The following is a 16,420-nucleotide window of genomic DNA, read 5'->3' on the forward strand; positions in this document are numbered from 1 at the left end:
CGAAAGACTGGTGTTGAGAGCATATCTTCTTTGCTCATAACAGCCTCGGAAGACAATTAAAGGATTTCTCAGTGGTTCAAGGCAGCGTCGAAAGACTGGTGTTGAGAGCATATCTTCTTTGCTCATAACAGCCTCGGAAGACAATTAAAGGATTTCTCAGTGGTTCAAGGCAGCGTCGAAAGACTGGTGTTGAGAGCATATCTTCTTTGCTCATAACAGCCTCGGAAGACAATTAAAGGATTTCTCAGTGGTTCAAGGCAGCGTCGAAAGACTGGTGTTGAGAGCATATCTTCTTTGCTCATAGCAGCCTCAGAAGATGGGTTTTAAAGGAGCTAGCCCGTAGCGGCCCCAAAAGAAAGGCGTTGTTAGGTGATTGATCAGCTGTCAACTGATACTTTTGTCCTCTTGAAGTCCTCTTTTATAGGCAACTTCTTGAAAGGGAGGTCGTCCGTCTTTGTATTTCTTCCGAATTCTCTTTGTTTCTTCCTGATAATCTCCTTTCGTCATCTGCTCTTGTTTATGTTTAAACACAATAACATGTTCGTAGTAAGGACATACAGTTGCCGTGCGTGAGGATATCGAACCTTACAATCTGCTTACCGGGACTCAAATTATCGAAATAAAATAATATAAGATATTACACCCTGTTGTAAAATCTTTGAACTTCACTATCCGTTATCCGATTATGGTATTAGAAAACGTTTGTGCAAGGGGTGGCAAAATTCTGACATACAACTTAAATCGCGAATACATACATCTTGATGCACGCATGTTCATAATATTTCTCGTAAAACAACAATTATTTACGCACTTGCATAAATTTATTACCTACAGTAAATATACTATAGCACTACTGAGAATATAAATTCATTAAATATCATATTGTGAACAAGCAAACCTATTTTGATTTATACGAGAGTTGTTACAGAAGTTCTAAGCCTACCTATGAACGGAGTAGCAAAGAGTTTATGGATGATGTTACTTTTCAACATAGTCCCCTAACAAGTCAACACATTTTGTCCATTGATGTTCAAGTGCGTTAATTTCGCTGGTTAAAATATATATATATATATTTCTTGAAGGCGTGTAAAATTTCATCTATGACATGCATGAAGTTATCGCCAGTGTTGAAATGAGTATCTTCCAACTTCTTTTTGAGCTTTGGAAGGAGATGAAAGTCAGAATATGGCAAATCAAGATGCTCACTCACTCTTCTATCTTTCTGGACCTGTAACAACAGAATAATAGTCGATATTAATACCAAATTTACTATAACATCATAGGACGGTTCAATAAATATGGCCTAAAAGTATTACATGTGTAACATGTGTAGTTCTAATAATTCTTGGTTAGACTTAGGATTTATGTAACAACCCTCGTATTTTGAAGAACTGAACCTCTTTGGAAACCCAAGGGAGGGCAATTGCCATCCTTCCCTCTGCGTATGGCCATGCACGTACTACACATATCGAAACATTATCACCATTTGAAAAGTAGATATAATGAGTGTAGTTTCATCGGCAGTTATAGCAACATAATTAGCGTCTTCTGTTTATTCCTTAATTGCGTCATGGCATACGACCAACATACACTGTGGTATGCCATTTACAATATTTTTTAGGTAATCTTTCAAACACAATAGCTTCCTCAAGATGATCTTTTAAACCTGAATCTAGTTCGAAAGTAAAACCTACTAGATCTCTTAAAAATTGCAATTCGTCGTGTCTTCCAAGCGCTAGCTGAGACCCACCATGAAATTTAGCACACTTTCCAAAAGCAGTTTTTCGGAACTTGTTCATTGTGGTTTCTAATATTATGTCTAAACAAACCGTCAAGTGTTTTACAGTTTCCCAAAACACTTAATCCATCGTTCATATGAAGTTTTGAGTGCTCGTGCTTTTTTTTTAAAATTATTTCATCAAATGACCGAAGTCCCGTGAGGGCCAAGGTTCCGTTTCTCTCAGAAGACAACAGCAAACACGGAACATATATTTTTTAATGTTTTCTTATCTAACGAAGGACATGTTCTTTTTCGTTTTAATAAATAAGAATTAACATTACTGAATTTATAACGGTTTTTAATATCTAGTTATTTTTCAGCCACCTGTATGTATGATAATATCAAGAATAGTTGTCTAATGAATCTCTTTCTGTAATTATTGTACTTGGTGAATTTGTTGGTCAGATTATTATTATTTGCTTTTGTGTTTTAAATATATTATCTTAAAGAGAGAAGTTCTCTAAAATAACTGATTTGAGTAAACGTCCTACACGAACAAAGATCAGAAACAGTTGGTCAGGAAACAAGGTATCCCATTTCTCTTTCAATGTCGACAGCCATATGAATCTTTTCTAGACATCTTACCACAATGACTGTGTCTGGCGGTCAGCCATTCATAACATTTCTTTAATAACACCATCCTATACGTAGACATAAATACACAATCTCTGTCTCTCTCAGCAATGGATGTGTTGTGTGTTTTCATGGTTAAAATGTTGAATATTATTTTGGCGTTAAATTCCCCTCTTTGTAATGATTGTCGGAAATTTATTATTATTATCATTATTACTATTATTATTATTATTATTATTATTATTATTATTATTATTATTATTATTATTATTATTATTAATTATTAAACAAGCGTCTCTGATTCATTTCACATAGTTTCCCTTCACTCCTTTCTCAAACTTTTGCAAACTCAGTTTCGACGTCACATCGAAGGATATGAACTTGCGGTTCATTGTTTTCATGCGTCATAAAACTGGTAAATTCGGTGCAACAAAATATTTACGAAGAAGGACTACGTATCAGCTCTGCTCTTACGGCTCACCAAGGTCTGTGACTGACCAGACGGCTTTCAAGTGAATGATGTGAGGTCAGCTCATTGACTGTCATCGTCAGTGGCGCAGCCAAGGAAGGGCCAGGCCCCCTTGCTCAAATTCTTGGCCCCACACACACAGATGATGCTATTATAGGTCGACAAACGGTGAGTTGCCAGTGGCTACAAGTGAAACTACTTCCAAAACATCTCTCGACAACAAAGTTACGAACTGCAGAATACCGTTGCGTTCCGAATAAAATAGCTCCACTAGTTTTAGTTTGTAGTACGGGAAGATCTAATTCACGGAAATCTGTGGGATGCTTGCATTGACCTCGCCACCTGGACATTCATTTTAACCTCTGTCCATTATCTAGTTATCTCCTTTGTTTTTGACAAACAACCAGAAAAATAGAAAATCAGGCGGCATTCTCATTCGCTTCAATGTTGAAAGTCATACTAAAATATGATATGCATACTTACAAATAACATGCACTGCAGTAAAACATTACACTTGTGTTGGACGAAAAAAGTCTTCGTACACTAAGTAATTGATTTCCATTAATTATGGCGACATAGAACAAATGCATAGCATCCATTAAATGATTTGGTATTATTATTATTATTATTATGAGTTTATCTACCAAACAACTATTTATTGATTAATAAAAATCATTAATCAATTATATTTAGTTACGTATGGTAGATGACTTCAGATGATATTATTTACTGACCGACAGTATCCCGTGCATAAGAGGTAAGTTCTAATCTTTTCTTTGTAGAAGTTAAGTAAAAGAACCTGTTTTACCTCGAAATGCTTAATTACAATTTTATTTACACAAAGACAATTCTAACATACAAGATGATATTATCGATGCTATTTGCAATAACGAGTTACTTGTCACAAAAACTAATTACGCTAGGAAACTAAAACTATGCTCAAACTGTTTTTCTTTGCTAACTTTTACAAGTGGTAGCAATTGAAACTCACATGAGTATATGGTAACTTCTCACCCGAAGTGCAAGATTAATCCCTTTGCACATGGCTTAAAAAAAAAGACGTCTCTGTTGCCTGCGTTTTCACTCTCCCCCTCTGCCAGCCTGAATTCCCATTATATTACCAAATGATATTAATCTTTAATTTCAAATTAAGTGCTTTATGATTTTTTTTGCAATTATAAAGTCTTATTAGTTTCTATCACCGTTGTCCCTTAGGACAAGTTATTATAACAAAGGAAAAACATATTAATGGTTCCTCTTGATTACTTTTCAAGACTTTTTTCTTATAATTCACTTAAGCACTATCACTTTTTTTTTTTTTTTTTTTTACAAATTATCATATCCATTTATTCCTTTTTTTCTTCAAAAAATCTGTTTTCAACACATTATATTATCATACGGTATTAAAACAAATCTGGAACTTCTAATATTTATTTACCTCCATCATTCCATCCGGAAAATTAGTGTGATCTGTACACGAGGGAATGTTTTCGGGCTGCTAAAATTAAGATTACTGGTGCCATGCTATAACTTCGAGTTTCGCCTTATCTCAAGTAGATGCAGACATGTCAGGTTTGATCCTTGTAGATACACTAGTTCAAACGCTGTCCAAGATGAGGTCTGGTAAATATGACTTTCAACGAACAATATTCGAACAAATTTATCAAGAATGTTCGAGATGTGCAAAGAAAATGGTCTCGAATTCCATAGCCGGAAACAAATAGAATATAGGGGTTCCTCGTGGAGACGAACTAGACATCCGCCATCGAAATATCACAAATTCATTTTGGATGAATCTTTTCCTTCATTGGATGCAGAAAACGAATTTTCTAAAGATAATATATCTATCAAAAGACATTTTTCTCCCTACTATTGATAGACAATCACTGATATGGAAAACCGCTTTGTATCATGTTGCAAAATCATCAGATCAATCACCACTCTACATCCAAAAAGTGAAAACTTTTTTAAATTACAACATTGTCGAGCCTATAACCCAGCATTACGGAGTGATCTGCAAACATTAAAGTGAGAACTCAAAATCCTCCCAAACACAATTAATAGAGCAACCCAAAAGCATATAAAGCATAACAGCAATTTACACATATGGTTGCTACCTTGAACATGATTGTGATTGTCTAAGAGTCCAGAAGAAACTAGTTTTAAAAGGATAATTTTAGAAAATAAAGCATAAAGCATAATTTAAAATATATAGCACAATTCTTGGAAAATTCTCTTTAACTAAAAGTTTAACATACTGTGTTAATATTTTTTAAAACCAATATTTACAATGCAAAATCATTGAGAACATAACAATGCAACAATGAAAAGCTTATTTTCATTTCTGTAAACTTTTCGGTGTAATCCTTTGATGTGGAGAAAAGAAGAAATTTTTCCGCCAACAATGAATAGTATGCAAGAACTCCATACTATATTGTTATGTTTACTTTTTGAACTTAAGCACTTTCTGTACTTTTTGGTGGCATCTTTTACTTTCCCTTTCTGTATATATGTACCTGTAAGGCGCACACAAACGATAGAAAAAATTTATTCGAGCAAAGCACATCTCTTTACAATGAATTAAGTAGAAAGTTCATTAAATATGAGAGAAACTAGTTGCAAAAAATATCAATAAATAGATCAAGATATTTAGAATATTTAATGTATAATAAATATTATACAGATTAATGTAAAATAATCATTGAAATTAACAATAAAGCATAATTTGAAAAAAAAAAAGCATAATTAAACAAGAAATAAAGCATAATGTGGGTTGCTCTAACAATTAAGTTGTATGAAGACGAGAAGAAAACCAAAGCTGATTCCTTAACGAATTTCGTTGATCTTCTTTGTGTCTACAAAAACGCATTCCTAGAAATCTACAAGCTAGGTATCATCTCTGTGATTATATCAGTTTCTAGTGCTACATATGAAAGGTAATTCTCTTCTTTGAAAAGATTAAATACTTGTATACGCAATTCAATGACTCATGATAGGTTGAAAAACTTAGTGTTACTTTATATTGAGAAGAAAATTGCTAAATCGTTAGATCTTTAACAAATTGTGGATATGTTTGCTGCTGCCCTCACGAATAGAAAGATTCTCTTCAAGTAGAGGCATGAACCTATAAGTTATTTTCTTTACCTGTAAAAGTGTGTTTGCTTCCACTTAAGTCAACCAGCTACACATATTTTAAACGCCATGATTAAATAACTATTTACTTATATTAGAAATGAATTGCATTAATGAATCCTAGTTGTTTGAGGTACTAAATTCTTATATTTTCACTGTTTTCCAAAGAGTAAAATCATGAACAACAAAGATGGAAACATTCACCTTGAATACACACACACACACACACATATATATATATATATATATATATATATATATATATATATTGGAGATGGCCCCCTCAAAGTCCTCTTGGGCCCTTCATTGGCCCCCTGAAAAAAACTCTAGCTACGCTACTGGTCATCGTCGTCTTTTCCGCCTTCCTAGACAATAATTCAATACCTCTTTGCAATGCAAGTAATTTCCTAATTGCTTCATGATTCCATGCCACCTCATCAGGAATCCGGGACTCTTTCCCGTAACCACCAGGCTGCACCGGAGCACATTCGAGTTCAGCTCGGAGGCTGTGTGAGACGTGAACCTACAGCTTAACGTAAGATCCGAAGCACATGAGTTCCCACTATGAATCGAATTCAGGTCTTCCGTTAACAATATTGCCACGAGGGAGCTTTCGTGAACATATTCGAGTTCCCTAGTGCACTCGTTAACTCGTTAACTTTTATAAGAAAGTATTTATTTGATTTCCGGTTGTTGTGGTCGCACTACAAATCCTGAGAATAGACGTGTTAACAAAGAGATACAAAGAAGGAAAGGTAGATTAAAAATACGAGTGAAAGTGGAAGAATAGTGGGTATAATGAAAAGCAAAATTAAGAAATGGAAAAATGCATACTTTTCCATCCAAAGTTCTTGCACCGCTTCTTGTGGCATTCCTTAACGTCTTCTGTACAGTGCTGTTTACCAGAACTTCAACAAGATACCAGAATGAAGTTTATACCTCACTACACCAATTTTAGAACTGTATAATATCTGTAGCTATGAGAAACTAGTAATGCATGCACCGCTCATATGACATACAATCAGAGCCTCTACATGTCATAACATTGGATCAACGAGGCGTTGGATGTGTATGTGAGGATTCGCGTGCTATACTGCTTGTATGCGGATCCACAAGACATTGACAGTGTCTGCTAGAAGAGCATGACGAACAATATGATTACAACGACATTCTACACATGTTCTAATAGTGGCGTGTCAAGCAAAACTAGTCAGAGAAGCATCGGTACCCATCGTTCTTTCAAGAAGACGTATATATTCCTAAACACATTTGTTCAGGCACTGTCCTGCTGAAATATGGCGTCACGTCAGTACCCTTCGTCCTTGCAGAATATGTACACATTCCGTGATATATGTGGTCGGGCATTGTCTTGCTGAAATAGGGTCGCATCAGTACCCTTCGTGTCTTCCAGATGTACACACTCCGTGATACATGTGGTCTGGCGTTGTACTGCTGAAATATGGCGTCACATCAGTACTGTTCTTTCCTTGCAGAATATGTACACATTCTGTGATACACGTGGTCGGGCATTACCCTGCTAAAACATGCCGTCGCATCGGTACCCATCGTTTCTTGCAGAAAACGTGTACATCCCAGATATGTTTATGGTCATGCATTGTCCTGCTGAAATATGGCGTCTAAAATTTGCTGAAGGCTGGATCTCAGCTCAGTCTTTACAAGTTACATGATGTAGCGGTCACTAGTATTGTTGGTTGCCCACAACGTGTAGCATCCATCGCATCTTCTACTCAATACCGCCCTACAGTGCCATAGTAATAGTTCGATCGCTGTGACATTCGATAGTGTACGATGGCAGATTGCGTTCATTATTATAGCGTGTAAGTTTATTTGGCCTCACTGCAGTGCATGTGAAGGCGAGAATCGATCGAAAACACGACAAACATTTGCCATTCAATAAGCCAACAAGCGTTCACATACCCATTGTAGCCCATTTAGAGCCGACGCAGACAGGTGTATACACATTACCGTGTTACAATATATGAACGACGTTGTAGATTCTCCATAGTCATGCACGTAAGATGGCTGTTACCCTTTGGTGTTGTAGTCACATAGCACAATCCACTACCCAATCATCGTTGCGTATGGTTTTAGGCCGATTATGTGGTCCCATTCAAATAGTCATCTTATATACAGGGTGTTTCAAAACAACGCCGACAACGTTTGGGAGGTGAGTCCTGACCCTAAGATAAGACGAAAAGTATAGACCAACCTGGGTGCACAAATGCTTCCTTTCGGAGTTATAGACTGCCGAAAACATGAAAAAATGAACTTTAAAGATCCATAGCTACAAAACTATGGGACCTACTATACTATGGGTCAATCCTTCATTTAGGAACTAATATGTAGGCTATCCAAAAATACATGTTTCAGAATTTTAAGGTACTCACGCAACAATTTTTATAGAGGCAGTTCGGCTACTGGCATATAATTTGAAGTACTCACCAACTGCCTCTATAAAAATTGTTACGGAAGTAACACAGAATTCTGAAACATGGATATTTGGATAGGACACATACTAATTCCTAAATAAAGTATTGACCCGACTACAATAGGTCCCAAAGTTTTGGAGCTGAGGACCTTTAACGTTTTTTTTTTTTTTTTTTTTTTTTTATATGTTTCTGGCAGCCTACAACTCCGAAAGGAAGCATTTGTGCACCCAAGTTGGTCTGTACTTTTCGTCGTATCTTGGTGTCGGGAATCACCTCCCAAACGTTATCGCTGTTGTTTTTAAACACCCTGTATATATATCGAAGAGAATGTACGAGGGTGGGCTAATAAGTTCTCGGCCCGATCCAGAAGGACTTGAGCTGCAGGCATGAAAATGTAAGGCTATTCAACATAGTCCCCTCGAAGGTCAGCACACTTGGCACTTCGATGCTGCAACTTCTCAAAAAAAAAAAAAAAAAAAAAAAAAAATTAAAAAAAAAATAAGGTCTGCAAAAAACTGTTCCGCAGCTGTTATCACCTCTTCATCACTGTGAAATTTCTGTCCTTTCAGTGCTGTTTTGAGTTTTGGAAATAGATAATAATCAGAAGGGGCAAGATCTGGCGAGTAAGGTAGGTGGTCAATGCACTGAAACCCTAGGTCCCTCAGAAAATCCATTGTTCTGCCAGCCTTGTGGACGGTAGCATTGTCCTGCAAGAACAAGACACCTCGTGTCAACTTTCCCTGGCGCTTTTCTTTAATAGCGTCCTTTACCTTAGCCAGCAGACTGCAGTAATACTCTGCATTTATGGTTTGGCCCTTTGGAAGGTAGTCTGAGAGCAAAACACCATCTTTATCCCAGAATATTGAGGCAAGTACCTTCCGTGCGGACTTTTGTGCATTGAATTTTTTGGGCCTTGGAGATCCTGAGTGGCGCCACTCGCATGACTGCTGTTTGGTTTCCGGATCAAAGTAATGCAACCACGTTTCATCTTGGGTAACAAGCCGATTCAAAAAATCGTCCTTGGAGTTCGCAAAATGCCATAAAATCACCTGCGATGATCTCACGCGTTCGCGTTTCTGATCCGCGTTCAAACATTTCGGAATCCATTTCGCAGAAAGCTTGCTCATGTCCAACTGATCATGTATTATTGACCCAACACGTTCTTTGGATATGTGCACTTTGTCAGCTATCTCCTGAAGCGAAATCCGTCTTTTGCTCAAAATCAGGTCATGAATCTGGTCCACTTTTTCCGGAGTTGACACTGACACTGGCCTGCCACACCTGTCTCCATCTCTGTTGAAAATTCACCACGCTTGAAGTTCGCACACCATTTCTTCACAGTGGAGTATGAAGGGCACTGTCCACCCAATGTGTCTAGCATGCAACCATGGATTTCCTTGGGCGACTTCTGTTGCAGGAAGAAGAACTTCATTTCACCTCGCCACTCCTCTTTAATGAATTTGACATCTGGCTCCGCCATGGTTTATTCAATTAGCTGTAAAATAAAAACCGTTCATGGTAGAATCGTGAAATTTGGTACTTAAACACATAAAAGATCAACATTTCACATGACATCAATTACATCAGGGTAGTACATTTGGAAGGGGGTCGGGCCGAGAACTTATTACCCGACCCTCGTATGTTCGAGCATACCTCTGAAACACCTGGAGCAATTTCAACCAAACTTTATATACACGTATGACTCACAATCTGGAAAAGAATGCTATGTGGGTAAGGCACTCTAGCACCCCAAGGGTGGACTTATATCTTTTATAAATTTGACATCCTGTAACAGCTAAAACAATGTTGGTTGCTTACACAACAGGAGTAAAACAATAATTAAAATGTGTATCTTACGGAGAAAGTATACAAATACGGGGCACGGTGGCTCAATGGTAGAACACTTATCGCAGGCGCGTGGGGTCCCTTGTTCGTTCCCCATCCAAGTTTGTGGTGGACGACATCGTGTCCATGGGTTTGTCGGGTATGCTCCTGTTTCCTCTCACTTTCTCATTCCGCCAATTCTTGCATCATCATTCACTTGCGTTAATCGTCGTCTCCTAAGCCTAACGGGCATAATCGTTTGACGTTAAACTGATTTAATTCACATTTGTTGTCTGGAATACCAAAGAGAGAATTCCTCACATCAGAAGCAGAAAAAAAGTTAGTATGGACTTGTGGAATAAAGTGAATAGTTTCATCAGAGCTAGGACCGTCCAAAAGCGGGGGGGGGGGGGGGAATTGCAACACGCGTTATTTTGAACACGACGAACAGTGAAGTGGAGGTGCATATCGGCGAAAAGGAAGTCACACTTACCCCATCCAAAAATACATATTTCAACAGTGTGCAATGGTGCGTAAGGGATTTCTCACAGGGTATAATTCCCACATGCTCCGAACTAAATTCCCAGATACGTACGGACTTAAAGATGAGTCCGAAGTAGGCATTAGTGAATACGGAATGCGTCGCCAGAAAGTCAGAAATGTTAGGAACCGCCAGTTCCGCGGATCTTCGTATTCATAGCCCTAGCTCCAAAACTAAGCACTTTTCCCCACATATGCAAATGATTTTTTCTTCTTATGTTGATGTGAAAGATTACCTCCAAGTCTGTCAATATAGTTCATTAACACTTTGTATTCTAGATGTGATTGGAAAGTTTTAAGACTGGGCTTGTAATTTAAAAATGGCAGTACTTACAGGCTATTCCGATGAATCTCCTTCAAGATAATCCCTTACTGCCTGAACACAATGGTGTTTCCGGGAGCGCGGTGGCTCAGTGGTAGAACGTTCACCTTCGGTACTTGGGGTCCATGGTTCGATCCCAGCTCGCGCCGTGTGGACTTTGTGGTGGACATACTCCATGCTCTGGGTTTTCTTGGGGTTCTCCCGTTTCCTCATACTTTCTTCATTCCCCAATTTCATTAATTTTTCATCATCACCATCTCCCTTAGCCTTACCGGTATAAGCGTGGGACGTAAAACTCAAAGATTTCATTTCATTTACAACGGTGTTTCCACTTCTGAAAGCATTGCTGAAATTTTTTTTCGTAAGGGTGTAAAAAACTCTCTCCGTATTTGCCTAGATGTCTTCAATTGAGTCAAATTTCTTCCCTTTCAGCTACAGTTTTAATTTAGGAAACAGGTAAAAGTTGCCAGGGGCTAAATCAGAGGAATAGGGGGTTGCGGAAGCACAGGAATGTTGCATTTGGCCCGATTAAGCAGGTTTTGGGACATTTCAAGTTGGCGTTGTTTCTACTCGTCTGAGAACAATTTCGGAATGAATTTCGCGGACACTTGGTGCATGTTCAATTCGTCAATTAAGATTAACTGAACCGCGTAGAAACTTAAATTCAGGTAGTCAGCCATCTCCCCAATTGTAAATCTACGATCCAAGCGCATTAAATCGCAAGTTTTCACAATGTTTCTCCTTGATTTTTGACGTGGAAGGACTACCGGATCGGGGGTCATCTTCGACTGAGTCGCGACGATCTTTGAATCTGTTACACCACATAAAACAGGCTTGACCGGCTCAGACATTTATCTCCAAAATCTGTATTTAAGAGTTCATAAGTCTCCAAAGCAAATTTCCCGATTTTAAAACGAAATTTGACACAAACTCGTTGTTCCAGTTTTTCATCCTTTGTACAATTAATAATCCGCCACGACACACACACACACACGACACACTCAGCAGGTTGCAGCGATGTACTGAACAAAGATATTGCAGTTCTTCTTGCAGTACGTATCAAGATTACACCAAGCCACCGCTTCCACGCTAACGGGCAATTATATCTACTTTTAAGCAGTGGCGCCACCTGCCTTAAAACTTTTCAATCACACCTCGTGTATTCTATTGATTTATGATGATTGTAATATTTTGGATATTCTTCTTAATTAATGCATAATATAAATATATAATCAGCTACTTTTATTACTAATATGTTCTATTCAATTTGTAACTGCGGTCGCAGATTTCATTTCTCGTTTGTTTTTAATTTGCTTTAAGTGCTTTTCGCCCATAAGTCTGTTTCAACTTCTTACAATTACTGTTAATACTTGTTAGAGATATAAGCGTTTCTGATATTTATAGCTGCATAGATAAATAATATTTGATTTCTTCTTGACCTTTCAGCAAGTAATATTAAAGAACCGACACTTGAAGGAGATTATTGACCATTTAAGACGAATTATTTGGGAAATCAACACGATGCTGACCATGAGAAGATCTTGAATTTGGTGTTTCTGCTAAAAGTGTGGCGTGTTTGTACTTACAGTGAAGTGCATAAACATTTTATCATTATCAGTGTATATATCGGTACAATATATATTTCAGTACGTGGATTAATAGTGTATTGGTGAACTATACACGAGGGTAACTCTAAAGGCTTTAAGTTATTCAAATAGAATTGGTGTTCAAAGAAGTTTCCTCTAAAAATTGACGCTCTTTGCATTTGGTCCTTCCGTAAATGAAACTTATGTAGCTACTTGCAGTGACCTGTCTAAAATTGTGTGCAGGGTTGTATCAGTTTTATATAGTAGTTTAGATTGACCATATAAGAAAGGAGAAGTGGGTTTCAATGAACTTTGCAGTTCGTTCAAAATGGACCAATAACCCTCTTACTCCAGCCGCTGGAGGAGAAACTAATTTTTCAATATTCTGGTCTTCAATTTACCTAGTAAATCCACAAAAGGTTATCAAAAGTAATAACATTAAAAATCGGTATTTTCCTCGTGTGTGATGGGTGTTATGGGTTAGTATTTCTTGGCTTATTAATCTCTCTGATGTTTACAGATCAATTTGTGTACCGTAAAGGAAATCAAATAGTCACCTTGCTTTTCAGAACACTTTGTCCGCAGTTGCGCAAGCTTTCCGGTATCCACTGCAAAAAAGGTTTTTGGTTGCGCAGCAAGCCATGAATGCATTGTGCACCGCTTCCTGTACTTGTTGATTGGAGCTGAATCGACGGCCTCTGAGAGCATCTTTAAGTGGACCAAACAGATGGTAATCCGACGGGGCAAGATCGGGACTGTATGCAGGATGCTCCAACACCCGGTTCAGTAAGTGTTGACAGATTCTCACAGGTTTCTCATGTAGTTTTCTCTAAACCCATCTCTCACAGACTTTATGAAAGTTGAACCTGTTATCCATGATGTCATATGCAGAACCATGACTAATCTGCATAAGATTTCACACTTCATCAACAGTTACTCGTCTGTTATTCAGAATCAAGGGATGGACTCATTCAATAATATTATCAGTTGTTGCTGTAGCTGAATGCCCTGCTCTTTCCTCATTCTTTACGCTTGTTCGACCACTTTTGAACTGTTCAATACACTGTTGCAACACATTTTCCCCGTATTGTGCTGAAAATCTTCTGAGAGTTTACGCTCCGGGTATACCTTTAGGCCACAAAATACGGATGACAGAACGCGGTTCTTCTTTGGTGCACATAGAGAATGGCTCGGCAATTTTTACTTTACAACAGCACAAAGCGGACTGATGTGATAACGTTGGAACTTAACACAGGCGAAGCCAACGGTGACACCTAGCTTCTGGTGAGCACACAATGCCGTAGACCCATCCTGAAACGAAATAGAAAAATATTGCAGTTGACTTACCCTCGTATTTTCACTATTACAGAATCTTTGTACCCTGTTGTATGATATCTACATACCACCATCTTTCCCCACCACCTTTTGAGGCATACTATCGTTTCTGATAGAGGTACATACACCAAATTAGCATGATCGCTTCTGAACTCAATAAACCACTTACAGATGTAGGGGCTCGGTGGCTCAAAGCAGAGCGCTGATGTAAGCGAGTTCCCAAATTTGATCACAGATCATGTGCTCTTACGGTGGACACCATCGTTTTCATGTGTTTTCTCGAATTTTTACCATACTTTCCATGTGTTTCCTCCCATACTTTCGTTTGAGTAATTCATCCACAATTACTTAGTTCTTCTATTCAGTCTCTCTTAGTCTTCGTTGCGTAACCTTAAGTCAAGATATTTTTCGAAAACTGTTGCTTAGATTGAATGTTATTACCAAATGACCATTTTAATAGTGATTGCTTTATTTTCAGCAAGTTCTACTTTAATGTCATAGAAGCCAATGAAGCGAATACTTTTATGTAAAAGTTTCACGCTTTCTGTAACAAATAATTGATTACTGATGGATTTCTCTGCTGTCGATCTTATATAAGTTATTGTCATTAATAATTGATTAGAAGGTTAATTTCGATGTTTATTGATCTCACATTTGTAATATTCTTATATAAATCAAAGCTTTTAGTGTTACCCTCGTAGACAGATGTTTCGAGTGTGAGAGTATCAATATTTCTATACTGTTCATAACGTCTTGTAAGTTATTTGTTACCAACATTTTTATTAAATAAATTATACTAATCTAGATCGTTTCTTTCTTAAACAAATATACCCAGTGAAGTTCAGTTACGTATTATTAGTAGAGATAGAAACTATACATATAAATAACACTAGTTGTTGTGCTCAGCCCTCGGCACACCGTACCTTATTTACTTTTAACAAATTTATTTGTTGAGTTTACTTCCCAACATCTTAAATTTCACTTTTTTTTTTTTTTTAATGCAGCTATTAAAGAACTTCTTTATACACAGCAATCCTGTAGGTAGCGACATCTATAAGGTAAGCAAAAAAGTTCTTCCCGTTTTTGACGTCTCACAGAGTAAACGAAATGACGCATGTTCCTGTCAAGTGACCATCGACCTCCACTAATACAGGCACGTGGAGCATACATAGCAGCTATAGCTCGTCCAATGTCAAAGAGAAATGGAAGTACGCAAGCAGGCTGTTGTAATGACTTACATGTTTATTCGAAAAAAAAAAAAAAAAATTCCTGTTACGATTAGTGGAAAACTAGTAGCGCCATTAGCGGCGTTATGATGAACTATCCTGTACATGATTTGGTGTATAACAGGCGAGCGTCATAAGGAAGCTATATTTCAAACTGGGAACATCAGACCTTGATAATGGATTACGTCGAATTACTGTACTAGTTCATGGTTACCTTCGGGTCTACGTTTGTGATATGGAATGGAAGTCAAATTTATAAAACACAATATAAGCATAAAAGTTAAGTGTATGGTTTTTTTTATTTGTGTATTCAACTCATGTGTAGTTCATCCTAGTTCCATATGGTATATGTTTCTTAAAAGTTATAGTTATGTGTGGAAAAATTAAAAGATGTGATATTTAAATTAAAATCTTTGGTGTTGTTAAGTGTGAAGCAAGTAAGTTGGCACAGTTTTCATATATTACGTACTTATTTAATCTGCAGTATTGGTAAGTTGTAAAATTTACATATTATATCGCTATTGTTTAAAATATTTAATTTGTAAGATAATTGGGACCAATTTGCATATATATATATTTTTTTAAGTGAGATGTAACCAGCCCTTCAGGCTTTTTGTAAGGTCCTATTTGAACAAGATAAAGTCAAAGTTATTGTTGGATCTACTCAATTTTGATATTTAATCATATAAATTTGTTATTAAATCACATGGATATAGTTTTTCTTTTTCCTCAATTAGAATCCACTGTGTTTTTAGATTTATAGATATATTTATGCATAATAATCAATTCACTTTGCAGTCTCTACAAGAGAACGGAATTTTTCGTATTTGCGATAGTTTATGGGGATTGGTTAACCCAGTTAGAATATATATATTCCTTTTGATAGACCCATACCTGCCTTTATTATTAATTATAAAATATGGAGGGAGTTTTAAACTCCCTTTCCCAGGAACGATACCGAAGTCTGAACTTATATCGGGTAGTAGGTACGTTACACTGTTCGACTGTGTTTGTTGTATTGCTTTAAAGTTGTCATGTCAGTTGCCGTATGAATAGAGACACGATTTTTGGGTGACACGCGAAAACGCGAAATGTATCAGTTTTGTATGAAAATGTTGTGTACCTAAAATATATTTTTTTCACTAATTGTTAGACTATGTAACGCTCATGATTAAACGCGAAA

The 16,420-nt window shown here is 37.2% G+C and overlaps 1 protein-coding gene across 1 annotated transcript in view; it reads left to right on the top strand.

Annotated features, from left to right (window-relative positions):
• The window catches only part of LOC145683661 (uncharacterized), a 77,193-nt gene extending 62,378 nt beyond the window's left edge, over positions 1–14,815 (top strand). The window contains exon 6 of the mRNA XM_081755000.1: positions 12,537–14,815. Within this exon, the coding sequence (XP_081611126.1) occupies positions 12,537–12,635 (99 nt within the window). The 3' untranslated portion in view covers positions 12,636–14,815. The remainder of the gene's footprint in view (positions 1–12,536) is intronic.
• Positions 14,816–16,420: the final 1,605 nt, after the last annotated feature.

The sequence above is a fragment of the Thermobia domestica genome, chromosome 4 (assembly GCF_964235325.1).
Source record: "Thermobia domestica chromosome 4, izTheDome1.hap1.1, whole genome shotgun sequence".
Classification (NCBI taxonomy): domain Eukaryota; kingdom Metazoa; phylum Arthropoda; class Insecta; order Zygentoma; family Lepismatidae; genus Thermobia; species Thermobia domestica.